General features: G+C 47.3%; 1 protein-coding gene across 4 annotated transcripts in view; it reads right to left on the reverse strand.

Moving 5' to 3' along the window:
* Window positions 1-14,766, reverse strand: part of TMEM181 (transmembrane protein 181) — a 70,833-nt gene that overhangs the window by 10,337 nt on the left and 45,730 nt on the right. For all 4 annotated transcript variants that reach the window (XM_044243044.1, XM_044243024.1, XM_044243017.1 and 1 more), the window contains exons 7-11: window positions 5,631-5,711; window positions 3,609-3,708; window positions 2,921-3,051; window positions 2,594-2,685; window positions 1,474-1,531 (exon numbers count right to left, since the gene is read on the reverse strand). In XM_044243044.1, the coding sequence (XP_044098979.1) occupies window positions 1,474-1,531; window positions 2,594-2,685; window positions 2,921-3,051; window positions 3,609-3,708; window positions 5,631-5,711 (462 nt within the window). The remainder of the gene's footprint in view (window positions 1-1,473; window positions 1,532-2,593; window positions 2,686-2,920; window positions 3,052-3,608; window positions 3,709-5,630; window positions 5,712-14,766) is intronic.

Here is a 14,766-nt window from a genome sequence, read left to right on the forward strand (position 1 = left end):
CCAAAGAAATGTTGGACATCACCCAAGCTCAGGACTCAACTCTGTGCCTCTGGGATTGTCCTGCTGGAGGCGTGCCTACTAGACACCTCCCAGGGCTCCCTCTGGCCCCCAGCCCCTCACACATCCACACCCAGGCTCAGCAGCCAGCTGTGCCCAGGAGGCGTGGCCCTGTGAGATGCCAAGGGATGTCGAGAAACCTGGAGACTCGAGGGAAAGCCACGCTCAGAGCTGGCTGCCATTTGCAGACCTCTGTGTCAAATAAAGACACTGGACCCCTTTTATGAAAGTACAAAGTATTCTAAACTGGTGAGAGCACAGGGTCACCCAGAGTGCTGGGCGCTGTGTCTGCCGGGCCTGCAGGCCCACACAAGCCAGCCTGGCCGCTCCATTCATTCGCCTGGAAACCTTTCTGCACTTGAGAGAATTAAATGAACAAAAACGTTTGTTTAATTGCTCTCCAATGGTCCTAAAATCTGACACAACCATAAACCAAGAAACAGGAGCGAGCATTTTTTTTTTTTAAGATTTTCTATTTATTTGTTTGAGAGAGAGCCAGTGACACCAGGAGTGTGTGTGTGGGGGGGGAAGGGTCAGAGGGAGAGGGACAGACAGACTCCCCGCTGAGCAGGGAGCCCTACAGATGTGGGGCTCAATCCCAGGACCCCGAGATCATGACCCAAGCTGAAACCAAGAGCTGGATGCTTAACCAGCTGTGTCACTCAGGTGCCCCAAGACCTCCTTCTTTTAAAAAGAGTTTTTGTGTTTATAAACAAATATTACCTCTAGTCCTGGAAAACTAGTCTGGACATTGAGCAAAAAGACGTATTAGGTGAAGAATGCTCGTTTCACACCAGACAACCGCTTTCCAAGCAAGGGCAATTTCTACCAAATAGTCTTTCAAACTTTTTTTAAGATTTTATCTGTTGGGGCTCCTGAGTGGCTCAGTCAGTTCAGCATCTGCCTTGGGCTCAGGTCATGGTCTTGGAGTCCCAGGATGGAGCCCCACATCCGACTCCCTGATCAGTGGGAACTCTGCTTCTCCCTGTCTCTTGGCCCTTCCCCGCGCCCCACCCCCACACCTTCCCGCTCTCACTCTCTCTCTCTCTCAAATAAATAAATAAAATCTTTTTCTTTTAGAGAAAAACAGGGGGATCTGCAGAGGCAGAGGGAGAAGTAGACTCCCTGCTGAGCAGGAAGCCTGATGGGGGCTCGATCCCAGAACCCCAAGCACGACTTGAGCTGAAGGCAGACACGTAACTGAGTCACCCAGGTGCCCTGACCACTTTGTTTTTAAAAGCTGTTTTTCATCCTACTCACACATTTTTCCAAATTTTGCACCCATGAACATTCTATAGTCTCTCCTAGCCAGTTAGCAAGCTCATGTCAGCAGCACAATTTAAGTTACAAAAATCAGGAATTTTTAAAAATAGCATTTAAAAAAAAAAACCCTCAGGCATCATTAATAATCCTTACCTGAAAATTTCCTGTGTCAACTCGATACTGGTACATTGGATCATGTAATTCATTAACTCTGAAAATACAATATTATGAAAAATCATAGATCAATAATTAGCTTACTTTCATTTGGCTTTTTACAATAATCTTTTAACAGAGGTGCCTGGCTGCTCAGTGGGTAGTGTGTGCAACTCTTCATCTTGGGGTCGTGAGTTCAAGTCCCATGTTGGGTGTCAAGATGACAAATAAACAAACAAATCAATCTTATTAACATAAACTACTTGCTAACCAACAGTAAGATTTTTAAAAAGTAATCCTAAATTTCACATTGGAAGTGCATCCAGCACTTCTAACTGTTTGCCCGCAGTTGTCTATGCTGTGAAGCTACAGTATTTTCTGTTACAAAAAGTCCCTATACTATCTCTCCTGCAACGTCAAGAACTGTTTTCCGGCACCTTTTCAGCGGCACGTATGGGTGCTGGGAATAGACAAGCACATAAAGAAAGCTAAAAAAGTCAGTGCTGACTTCCGTGCAACTTGTTTTAAAGTGAAGCCGGGTAGCTGAGGAGGCAGGGACAGGGCAAGGAGACGAGGCGGGCTGAATGCTATTATTACTGGGCCGTGAAGTCCAATGTGCCAAGGGCCAAAACCATAACCGCGGAATGGAACTCTTTTCTGCAAAAACTCCTACTCAGGTGCATCGAGCTATGACCATGTGAGGCTTCCGTGGTGGCCCCATTTTACAGGACAAAACCACTAGTTACCATAAGCCCAGGAAGCTGAAGCAGGGATGGGGAGTTCATGGATGCAAGCGCAGGGAGAAACTAAAGCTTCTGGGGGGACGGGGAGCCAGGACCCCGGAGTCTCATTCCTACAGACGATGATGTCTTTGCCACTCTGAAGGAGAAATCTAAAACAACGTGCGTGGTCTTTATCATTTTCCAGCTGGGACTAGAACTGTGTTTTCTATATGCCAGTCAGGCTGAAATGAATCCTCAGTTCACGTCACGCTATCAAGTCACCCTGGTGACAGATTCCCTTCCAGATGGGTTCACAAAATACACTGAAACGTCGGATCTGTCCACCTTTGTCAAATGCTTTCCATGCCTGAGGCTTCCCACATAACAAAATTACTCACGTCTGCCATATTCCCAGTGTGACAGAAGCCAACCACAATAGTCCAACAATGAAGAATTTAGGCAAATAGAAAGTCAAACACTTCCTTTCTCCCTAAAAAAAAAAAAGGTAAGAAATAAGTTAGTAATTCTAGCAAACCGTTAACCCCTGGTAGACCACACTAGATCACAGATGCTCCAATCATTTCTTCACAGCATGCACTCTCCTGCTGACAGAGGCTGAAGACAGAGTCTCAAGGAGAAGTTGCCTGTAAGGGCTGTCACCAGAGGGTGGACCAGAAGGATGGGGTCTCTGACCCCCTCTGGCAGGGCCGAGGGCAGAGGCTCACCTGGACGCGGACCCCGTGATACACACACAGCCAGAAGAGCAGCAAGGCACAGAGGAACACGGACTGGAAGAGGTCGTCCAGCATGCCTGGAAACCAGCTGTTCACCAGAAAGGAGAGCGGGAAGAATGGATCTGGAAGGCAACAGACGGAAGGGCCTGCTGGAGGCAGGCTCACCCCACCCAGCACAGGGCACCTGTCCTCTCAGCGAGGGCAGAACTCACCATCACCTTCTCCTCAGTCAGAGCCAAAGAGAGGTAGTGAACTAAAGGCTGTTTTGTTTTTCAAAAAACCAAAAAGCCAGGGAACAGATTGCCCCAGTGATCATTACAGAGCGCCGGCTGCTCCCGCCAGCCGCTCTGCCCCACAGGCCCGGGAATCCCGGTGCTGGGGCTCTGCAAGCAAACGTCTCTGAAGCAGGGGGAAGAGGCACAGACGGCAGCGCCGGCTGCCTCCAGCCAAGTTTCAAGACAGCCGCGTCTGCAGCCCTGCCAGGATTTAACCACCGAACCAACCGCTCATTGGCGAGAGCTGCCAGGCATCCTCTGTGTCCCGGGGCCGCACAGCCCGCGCGCTGCAGGTGCTGCTACCTGTTCCTCCAGCGGCTCCTCGGCGGCCAGAGCAGCTCTGGGACGCCTTCCAGCTTCAAGCTTTAAAGGGGGAGAACTCCAAAATACAAATGGGCACCTACCGTTGTAAAGCAGCAGCAGAGGCAAAAGAACGGACATCCACTTCTGCTCCATCCCCCAGTCTCGCATGGAAAACTTCCGGAGGGAATGTGCAAACAGGCACTACAAACCGAATCAGGAACTCAAGTTACTGTGTTGGCTTCCGTCTTGCTCAGTATCACTATCACGGTATCACGCGTCACGTGAAGTCTTCCCTGAGTGAGGGTCAGCCAAACCCGAGTTAACCCCTTGCTGCACTGACTGACACTAAGGTAAAATGTGAATCACTGGCAAGGAGCTGCGGGTATAATGGCACAAGCTGTTCTCCGAGGGGCAGGAGGCGGCGGGGGAGACACCGGCCATAACTCCCGACCCACCCTAGCTGCCCCCAGGACAGGCTACTTCCATCAGGTGGGCCCCACACAGCCACACAGAGGACCTCCCTGTGGCAGGCCACACGCCCCCACCCAGGCGATATCTACAGATGGCACCAGCTTCTAAGGAGGGCATCAGGGCTCCCTGAACAAACACCTCCCTGAAGAAGCTGTGTTGAGCCATGGGAGTGTCTTTAAAGTACTTTAAAAGAGTACATAGTCTGTGTAAAAGACCTGCAGTTTTTGGTTTTGTTTTTTTCTGTAATCTAACAGAAGCCACTGATTGCCCAGGGAATTTGGACTTCCTGGGCTGATGGGCCATTTCTCCCAGGCTGTGAGGTTCAGGCTCATTTCTCTTTTTTAAGAACATCGTGTCCTGGGTGCCCACCCTTTGGGCCCCAGAGTGTGGCAGCAGCTCCTCAGACAACAGAGATGCTTCAAGAAACAGCAAGGATTTCTGCTGAGCAAACACAATCAGCAGCTCTCCACTCAGCGTCAGCAGGTTCCTTAGGGGAAGCCCTGGGAGTGGCTGGGACCGCAATCTCCAGCTCTCGGCGGAGTCCAGGCTCTGCCAGTGGCTGTGTCCTACCCCCTCACCTACAGGCAGGTCCCATGTCACCACCGACTGGCACTTTCCTCACACGTCTGTCCCCAGCGAGCCTATGTCCTTCTGCGTACAGTTGGACTGTGAAGCACCAAGCTATCCTTGCTTGGGTGGCAACTATAAAGAGGGGACATAGCTCCTGCATGGCACACCCTCCGCATCAGCAAGGGGCAAGCAGCCAAGGGGGTGGGATGTTGCCCTTCAGATGGCGCAGAGCACCACCACCAACCCCCTTTACCTCCCCCCATATGTGTGTCAGTCCTGATGGTCTTCCTCCAGTTTTAAATTCCCATCTTCACTGACTGGGCCTCTGTGGGGATCACTTGTACTTCAAGGATAAGCATTTTCCCCAAAGTCACAGGGTGCTTGCAGACACTGAACTCGGACCCCAAAGGAGCCAAAAGCTCATACTTCCAAACCCACTCATCTGAGGCCTTCCTCCTGAAAAAGCCCAGAGACCGAAAGGTCTGGTACAATTTTCCAAATGCAAATAACCCAAGCGTGTGCTGTTATCATAAAAAGAAGGTCGTTCAAACAAGGCAAGTGAAATGGCACTGTCAATGCACCCTGATGAGCATTTACTTAAAAGCCAGGGGTCTGCCCTCATTAGGACACCACACAGAGGTCCTTATGAGCAGATACCACACATTCTTTCTGCACCACGGCGTCCTAGTGGACATTCGGAATATTGGGTGATATCAGGTCGGCCCACTAGATGGAGCGTCACGGAGTTCAGATAAATCTCCTGTGTGGTTCACACTTTTTAATTTTAATTTAAATTCAGGTTAGTTAACATATGGTGTAAAATTGGTTTCAGGAGTAGAAATTTGTGATTTGTCACTTACATACAACACCCAGTGCTCATCCCAGCACATGCCCTCCTTAATGCCCATCGCCCCTTCAGCCATCCTCCCTCCAGCCTTCCATCCAGTAATCCTGTCTGTTCTCCATAGTTACGAGTCTTTTACAGCTTCCTTCCATAGTTCACACTGTGATAACCCTAATTCATAAATTAACTCAGCCCTTGTTAGGATTCTGACGTGGTCGGTCAGGCAAATGGGACTTACAGTGACAATGAAGGTGAGCACCACGAAGACAAATCGGAACCAGATTTCCAGCTGGGAAAATGCAGGGTCGTAAGTCTTCCACTAAAATGTACAACAGGAAAACAATTGAAAAAAATATATCTAAAAGGAAGTGTACCAGATAGTTATTTCCAGATACGATACTATAGGCAATTTTAAATGTTCTCTTCCCTTATTTCTTCTTACATGTTCTAAAAATTTTAACCCTTACTACACTTTATTTTTATATTAAAGAACACAGACTTTGAAAATCTTAATTATAAGACTTGGAAATAGTTTTCAGTGGTCATCCTAAAGATAAATCTGATAGACGAATTATTCTGTAATCACAAGAAGAGCATCTGGCTTTTAAATTTCATGTCAAAAAACTCAATGCTGTCAGCATGCCTGTGTGGCGCAGTCATTTAAGTATCTGACTCCTGACTTTGGCTCAGGTCATCACCTCACAGTTGTGAGATCGAGCCCCATATGGGGCTCCACGCTGAGTGTGGAACCTGCTTAAGATTCCCTCTGTCCCTTTTCCTCTGCCTGCCCCCACCCTCACATGCACTATCTCTAAAAGAGAAAAATCAATACTGTCAATTCCTTCGTTAGAAAAAGCCATGCTTTCCATTAAAAGAAACAGATTTTTAAAAGATGCAAAAATGTGAGTAGGTAGGATGTTCTAAAAGAAAAGACTAAGTGAAACACATAAATATGAACCTGACACCACAAAGTACAAGGAAATTACAGGTGTCGGCTCTCATGCTGATTGAGTAGATTCACTCCTATCGAGTTTACACATAACAGAGCCAAGGAGGCACACACCACATACCGACAGCAGGCAGAAGCCCTTCCAACCTCGGTCACAAGCCGGGTTTCTCACCAGACCCCAGAACACTGCGCTGCAATGAACCAATGAGCCCCGCTGTTTTCAAGCATTTAAAGTCATTTAAGCAATTTGAAAAATCTACTTCAGAATAGAGTTATAGACATGAGATTTACCTAACTTACCTGAAACATTTAAAATACACACATACAGAGACAGGTATGCATACACACAGTTAAAAACACTGACAGGAGGCAATGAAGGACAGTAATCTCTGGCTATTACGAGAGAGGTGCACCCTTTAGCTGCCCCGAGCCACGGTGGGGAGGGAGCTCACGTAGAGAATCATGGACACACAGTGTGTCCAGGCAGGAAAACTGTTGGCTGTGATCCAAAGCACAGAGTACAGAGAGGAGAGCTGGAAGAGAGAACTCTAGACACCTACCAACGTTGGTCCCCCTCGCATCTCCACCTGAACACTGATCAAGGCATTAGTATGAGTAAACCACCCGTGGCTTGGGGGAAAAAAATCCCTGAAAAGGATCACTGGCTCTCACTGAGGGCAGGAATAGTGCCTGGTCCCATGGGCAGAGAGAAATAAAATGCACAAAGGGGTCCTGGGTAGCATACCCCAAACGCTCTTACCCAAGTGATAGGAAGAAAGTACCTACAGATTTCATGCTGCTTTGGTCCCACCTAACAAAGTTTAAAAGCAAGGCCTAAAAAAGCTAAGCCATTTCCAAGTAACTTCACAATATCCCAGAACAAAGCTCAAAGACACAAGAATACAAAATCTGACATCAATAATGCCTGGCATTAAATAAAAAATACCAGACATGTAACACTGTGTGTGTCAAGTATACTCGAAAAAGAAAGAAGGAAAAAAGAAAAACACCTAACATGTAAAAACAAACAAAACAAAACAAAAAAAACAAACCAAGAAAATCTGAACAGTAATGAGGGAAAAAAAAATCAATCAAAACCGCCCCAGGAAACCCAGATGACGTGGAATTAGCAGATAAGGGCAGCGAGAAGCTAGAGGGAAGTCTGAACATATGAGGTTGGAATCTGGAAGAGCAACAACAGTGGAACAGACATGACAGAGATAAGTGGGTGTGGAGATGTCACTATACACGATTTTAAATGAACCAGAGCAAAACTGAACAGAATATCAGTACTCTGTGAGACGACTTCAGGTAGGTAAAGAGATGTGTATTTGACCATGGCTGAGGCAGGGGGTGGGAGGGTGGGCAAGAGGATAGAAGAAATATTTGAAGACATAGTAACAGGCAATTTTCCAAATTTAATGAAAACTATGAACTCACCAATTGAAGAACTCAGTGAACCCTAAGTCAGAGAAATGAAGTAAAGTATATCAAGGAACACCAGAATCAAATTGTTTAAATAAGTAAAAGAGAAAAGTCTAAAAAGTCAGGGGGTGGGAGGAGAGGAACATCTATTCAGAGAACAAAGATAAGGAAGAGCAACAGATTTCTCGCCAGAAAAATGCCAGCCAGAAGACAATTTCAAAGTGCTGCCGGTGAAAGTCACCAAGCCATAAACCCCACATATACCTACTAGAACGGTCAAGATTAAAAACACAACCGTACCGGTGCTGGTGAGGATGTGAGGTGACCACAGCTCTCTCGTTTGCCGCTGAGGGAACGGAAAGCAATACAATCACTCTGGAAACAGTATTTCAGTTTCTCAAACAGTCAAACACATGCCTACAGCCACTCCATGACCAGCCACTCCAATCCTGGGTATTTACCCAAGAGACATGAAAGCACATGTCCACAGTTGCTCACAGAAGCTTTGTAGCAGCCCTAAACCAGAGACCATCTAAATGCCCCTCGACAGGTGAAGGGACCCATAATCTATGCTGTACTGGCTCACTGGGAACAAAGGAATGAACAAATGATACAGCCAACAGCGTCAGTTAATCTCAAAATAGTTATGTTGAGTGAAAGAATTCAAACATATTGTAAGACTGTGTTTACGTAAACATTTTAAAAAGATTTATTTATTTTAGAGAGACAGAGTACGAGCAGGGGGTGGGTGGGCAGGGCAAGAAGGGGAGAGAGAACCTCAGGCAGACTCTGTGCTGAGCGTGGAGCTTGATGTGGGCTCCATCTCATGACCCGAGGATCACAACCCGAGTGGAAATCAAGAGTTGGACGCTTCACCAACAGACACACCCAAACAACCCGTGTTTATGTGAAATTTTACGGAAAAACAAATGAATCCATAAAGAAAGCAGATCAGTGGTGGCTGGGGGATGAGAAGGTAACAGGAGGAAGGGGCATGAGGGAACCTTTAGGGAGTTATGATCACTGCTTTGGTGTTTAAATGTTAAATAGTATCATTTACAAAATGATCACAGTAGCAGTTATGAGCACTGGTGAGGTTACCAACATCCTATTCAAATAGAAAAAAGTGTCCTGAGTATCTTCGTTTGAAAAACTAGATTGTAAGGCATAACCAAGAAAAGAAAAAGTCTTAGCATTAAGAAAAAAATTCACAAAACATGTTTAAAGTTACAGTGATGAAGACAGTGAGAAGGAAAATAACTAAGGACCCCCACAGGAGGGGGGCTCTATCAGAAGAGCACAGAGAAACTTGCTCACTTTAAAAATTAGCACTGGGGCGCCTGGGTGGCTCAGTGGGTTAAGCCGCTGCCTTCAGCTCAGGTCATGATCTCAGGGTCCTGGGATCAAGTCCCGCTTCGGGCTCTCTGCTCAGCAGGGAGCCTGCTTCCTCCTCTCTCTCTGCCTGCCTCTCTGCCTACTTGTGATCTCTCTTTGTCAAATAAATAAATAAAATCTTTAAAGAAAAAAAAATAGCACTGGAAAACAACGCTTTATCCAATAAATGTAGCTAAACGCCTTTAGTTCTAGACGAAGAGTTAGAGGAAGGAGGCAGAGGAAGGTGAGCTGGAGCAAAGCACAAGATGCTGGCCCGTGGCTGGAACTCTGGGCTGGCAGGGGGGCACAGTGGACCCTCAGAGCAGTCCTCTTCAGCTCCCACTGTGCCATCCCTTTGTCCTTCCTGATCTGGGGAAACCACGTCCAGCTAGGGTTTCTCTCCGGGGGGCTGCCTTCACTAGCAGCAGCTGAGCGGAATCACCTCTGTGTTCCTCTGGGACAGGGCAGTCTCCCAGGCCAGTCTGGCATTCACTTGTGCCACTGGCTTGAAAAGTCGTTCTTTTCCCTTGACTGAGCCCAAGAAGAGCACAGGAAGTTCAGGGAACAGGGCTCCAGCCCCTTTGGCTCAGACAACAGACTCTGGTTTGCCGGGGTTGGGAGGAGAAGGGCCCTCAGGGATTGTCAAACTGCTGGCCAGTGCCTGCGTCACCACCATGATTGGGATGACAGCCACTGTGTGGGCCTCATCGTATGGAATTAGGGGAGTTTGTTTTTGCATTTATTTTTCAGCACAAATGTGTACATTTGAGAATAGAAGATAAAATAAGTAAAAGGATATAGAGTAAATTCCCAGTAAACATTCAGGCTTTAGACATCTACTTTGCAATCTTAAGAGTGGTCAATCCGTTCACTGGCATGCGCAGCAAGGTCCTCTGGCCTTCACAAAGCCACCTTTGTTCTTCCAGAGACTGGGCTCACCCCGCAATACCACAAACTGACTTTGGAACAAGCATCCATTTTATATCCGAGGCCATTTCTCCCTAATCACGACCTACAGAGTTTTGGTCTGGTTCTCCAGTCATTCATTCAACATTTGCTGAGCACCTACTTTGCCCTCGTGCAAGCAAATACGGTGTCAAATACTTGCATAGAAAGGACACCACGAACTCAAAGCAAGTCAGCCCCAAAGTAGGAGCTAATGTTTCAGGAGACCACAAATACTTCATGATATTCCCCACCCCGAGTCCTTTGACTGGAAAAGCCACAGGAACACCCAGGGGTGGGGGGTGCATCGGGGTACTGGTTGCTCAGGCCGGTGGTACTCCCAGCAACCTAGCACAGCACTAAGCAACCCCCTGGAATTGGTTCCAGGCTCAGATTCACAGCCTACGTCTCCAACACTTGAAAACCATACGAAAGGTATTATATAGAAAATCTGGAGGGAAAAGCCTAACATATGCTCTTGTAATCCGTCCTATGAAAACAACAGGGCAAGTATGACCCAAGAATCCGCTTAGTGCTCCTCAAAGTACTGCGGGCTGCCAGTCCTCTCAATTCACACAGAAACCGGAAGGTGTCTACCAGACAGAAAACTGAAGGACTCGAGAGCATGAGCTGTTGTTTTAATCTCATCCCGCAGGGAGAAGTCATGGAAGTTTTCTTTAGGAAGAAAAAGGAGGAAACGAAATGTGAACAGCTGATGGAAGTGTCACTCACGAACTGAATAAGAGGGGAAAATGCCCAGCTCCGCCCTGAGGACACCGGGAGCTGAGGGGACGTGTGCAGAGGTGTTCACAGGCTCAGGAGAAAATGACCCCAAAACGAGTAAAAGCAATCTGCCCCATGTCCAAAGTCCACACTCCGCTGCTTATGCACAGCACGGCCAAGGAAATAAACTCTCAAAAACACAGGACATTAGCAGTATCCTCCTGTGTACCTACGCAACCTAGAGAGTGGTCTTGACTTGAGCATGGCAATGGGACATGGTCAAGATGTACTGAGAAGAATGAGAGCTGAGAGAAGAGGCAGAGAGCGAAGGAGAGCTGCTCCACTTCAAGCAGAATTGTGCGCAAGGAGAAATCTGTAAACCAGGTGGTCACAGGGTATGGGCATGAGAATAAAAGGAAAGAAAGCAAGCGTCTCCACACATGGGTACGTGGCATCAATGACAATGCCAGACAGAAAAGAAAGCCCCCACGGCAGGGGAGACCAGAAAAGGACCAGAACCACCTAGATGCCTGCAGAAGGGCAGATATATTCTGCCTAAAACAGAGCATCCAAACACCTGGAGGCTGCCCTTGTGATGATTCTCCCACGAGAGGGAGATTTTCATCCTGAACTTGACTGCCATCAACAAGGAAGAACGGGCTAGCGAAACCGATGGGGGGTGCCCAGGGGAGGTAAGACCTACAACGACCAGCATACACGGGGCAAACAGTGAACTCGAGTCCCCGGACGGCAAAGATTTCCAAGGAAACGACAAACAACGGCAATAGAAACCCTCACGCGTCAAATTCCATCAAAGCAGCAAGGTCTGTCTGAAGAAACAGATGTGGTTCAACGGGCAGCCTCGGGACAAGCTCTGAGTTTCCAAGGGCGCCACGTGTTTGGTTAAGTTTTTACTGAAATGGACATACCTACAAAAAACTGTACGTGGACCCCAAATGTACGACTCAACGGACTGCCACAAACGGAGCACACCAGTGTCAACAGTGTTCTGGTCAAGAGACACCATCACCACACCCCAGAAGCCCTCCCCCTAGCCCCTGCCGAGTCACTAACTACCCCCGCAACTCTGATCTGGACTTAACCGCACGATGTGTCTGGTCCGTTCCTACCACGGACGCAGATGGACTCGCACACCGTGTGCTTTTCTGTATCAGGCTGATCGCCTTCAATGCCATCTCACGCCGGTGAAGGCAGCTGCCAGGGCTCCTTACTGCCCCACTCCGCTCCACTGCAGGCGCCCCCGTGTCCCTGCCAGCCGTCCTCTACCGAGGGGTGTGGTGCGGAGCAAGGAGGAACCAGCAGGGCCACATGACTAGTGGAGCTCAGGAGCCCCCGCGGCTGGCGCCCTTGCCGGCCTCAGCATCTTCCTGACTGATTCAGCTCAGCCGTTCTGGATGGAGAACGGGATCGCTGAGATACAGCTATATTTTATTGTGTTTTCAGATATATTTTATTGTGTTCTGCTTTCTCTACTTCCAAAATGGAAATGAAGTCAACTTGTAATAAAAAGATTAGATGGGAACAATTTTTAAAGCTTTTTAAAAGGTAAAATCGTAAAGAAAGAGGGCAAATAAACCCATACCAGGATGTTAGTAACTGCCACAGTGAAGCATAAAACTTACTTCTGAAATTTCTAGCTGTTGACACGGAAAGGGAAACATGGTGAGCCACACAGCTTTCAATCTACTTCTAATGCACGGAGTTTGTAACAAACGGTCAAAAGAAATCCTATCTGGAGGCAGACAGATCAGAGTTCACAACATGATGGATACTTTTCAGCAGCAATTTTATAAGAGATACATACTTTGCATGAGGTTCTCTGGTTCTTGTTTTTTTTTTTTTTAAAGATTTATTTATTTATTTATTTATTTGACACAGAGAGAGAGAGACTGAGAGAGAGAAATAGATCACAAGTAGGCAGAGAGGCAGGCAGAGAGAGGGAAGCAGGCTCCCGGCTAAGCAAAGAGCCCGATGTGGGGCTCGATCCCAGGACCCTGAGATCATGACCTGAGCCAAAGGCAGAGGCTTAATCCACTGAGCCACCCAGGTGCCCCAAGGTTCTCTGGTTTCTTAATGCATCTCTGTACAAGTTTTAGACATAACACTAAACCGTGATTTTCTGAGGTAGCTCTTCTGTAACTAAGCTCCTTAGAATGAACTGCCAGAGGGTATGTTGGCTTCCCCTTTCAAGTATCAGTTGTCTGAGGAGCCTTTTTAAAAAAAATAATAATAATTTTCTCTTCTGATTATAAAGGTAATAAAAAGCTCATTATAAAGAATCAAAAGAAAAAAAGAAATCAACCATGAAGCCTACCACCCGGAGATAGCCTACTAGAGTTTCCTATAATAAAAAATGTCAATCAGCACATTCAATTAATTTTTTTTCTTCTCCTTTTTTAAAATCAATAGCAGTTTGCGCTATCTATTCTGTGACCAGTTTATTATTAACAGCTGCGGAAAAACTAATTTATTCATTTAACCAGAACTCTACTGAAATACAGATTGCTCCCAACTTCCTACCATGAAAAATACAAATCTTTGTGTGCTTTTCTAATTGTTTCATTAGAATAAATTCACAGAAGTAGAATTACTAGGCCAAAAAGAATGTGCACGTAAAGCCTTTGATACACTGCCAAACTACGCCCGACACCGAAATTCATTTACACCCCCATTAGCCTGTATGAAAGAACTTGTAACCGAAGTTGTGATTTTCTTGCAGGTGTTTTTAGCATTTGACAGGTTTAAAAAAAGTAAAAAGCATGACTTTTTGAAATTCTCTGATTCTTTGGTTTAGAGCAAGGATAAGCATCATCTCACAAGTCTGCTAGCCATTTGAATTTCTTCCCCTGTGAAACGCTATGGTGTTATCCTCCAGTTCAGCCTGTATATATTGATTACAAGCCTTACTGTGGCCAGGCTCGCTGCTGGGCACTGGGAATACAGAAATGTACAAAAATGGAGAAAAATCTTAGGTGACATCCCGACAGACCCCAGGGGTCTCACGTATCAGCATTCTGGATGCTAAAGAGCACCACTCAGAGCGAAGCTCTGCCTAATGGCATCATTCCAGACGAGCTGTTCGGATGGCAGCTTCCTTGCTGAGCCTTCCAGTGAGACCATGTGACCCGCCCTCTTGAGCAATGGTGGAATGACACGTACCAAGTTTACCTGAACTATGCCCAAATTCTTTAGGAATAAGTCCAAGGGGAAATAAAACAGAGAAGATGGAACAAACCAAGGTAATAGGGTTGGGGTGGGCTGAGCCTGTGGGGAAAGCTGTTGAGAAGGCTGATCAAGGCTGTCGCAGGGAAGCCCCGATGAAGACGGAAAGGAGAGGTCCTCGGTCTGAGAAATGTGGTGTTCTTTGTTCTCTGCGTTCCTGACTTGGGGTGATTCAAAAATAGCAAAGTCTATAGCACAGCTGGTGCGCACAGCAGGGAATCAGTGTGCCTGGGCTTAGGGCACCTGTCTCAGACCCTGTCAGGGTTCAACCTCTGCATCATGACCTCGAGGACACAGGCAAGATGCTGGCCAGATGTTCTGAGGAAAAAGCTCCAGGAAATCTTTCGTACCACAAAGAACAGTACCCAGATTCGAACTCAAAGGATCAGGAGAGGCAGGACCCAGAAGCCGAAACCGTTGAAACAAGTTCAAGAGCAAAGGGGAAGGCCCGAGTGGTGTCGGAGAATTGTTACAATCCAACCGCAGAAGCGGAGAATGGGAAAGACTCACCAGGGTCAGGGTGAGAAGAGACCGAACGGCAGTTACGGAGGGACGAGTCTGAGGAGTGTTCGGCAGGTGGCGGGACACAAGCCGGTGAGGAGGCCCCAGTCACACCTGGAGCGCCACCTGCTCCTTCTCCTGCGCAAGCAGCCGCCCGCCCCCGACCCCTCACCAGGCTGAAGGAGACCTGCAGCCTGATGGGTCCCACAGCCAC

The sequence above is a fragment of the Neovison vison genome, chromosome 1 (assembly GCF_020171115.1).
Source record: "Neovison vison isolate M4711 chromosome 1, ASM_NN_V1, whole genome shotgun sequence".
Classification (NCBI taxonomy): Eukaryota; Metazoa; Chordata; class Mammalia; order Carnivora; family Mustelidae; genus Neogale; species Neogale vison.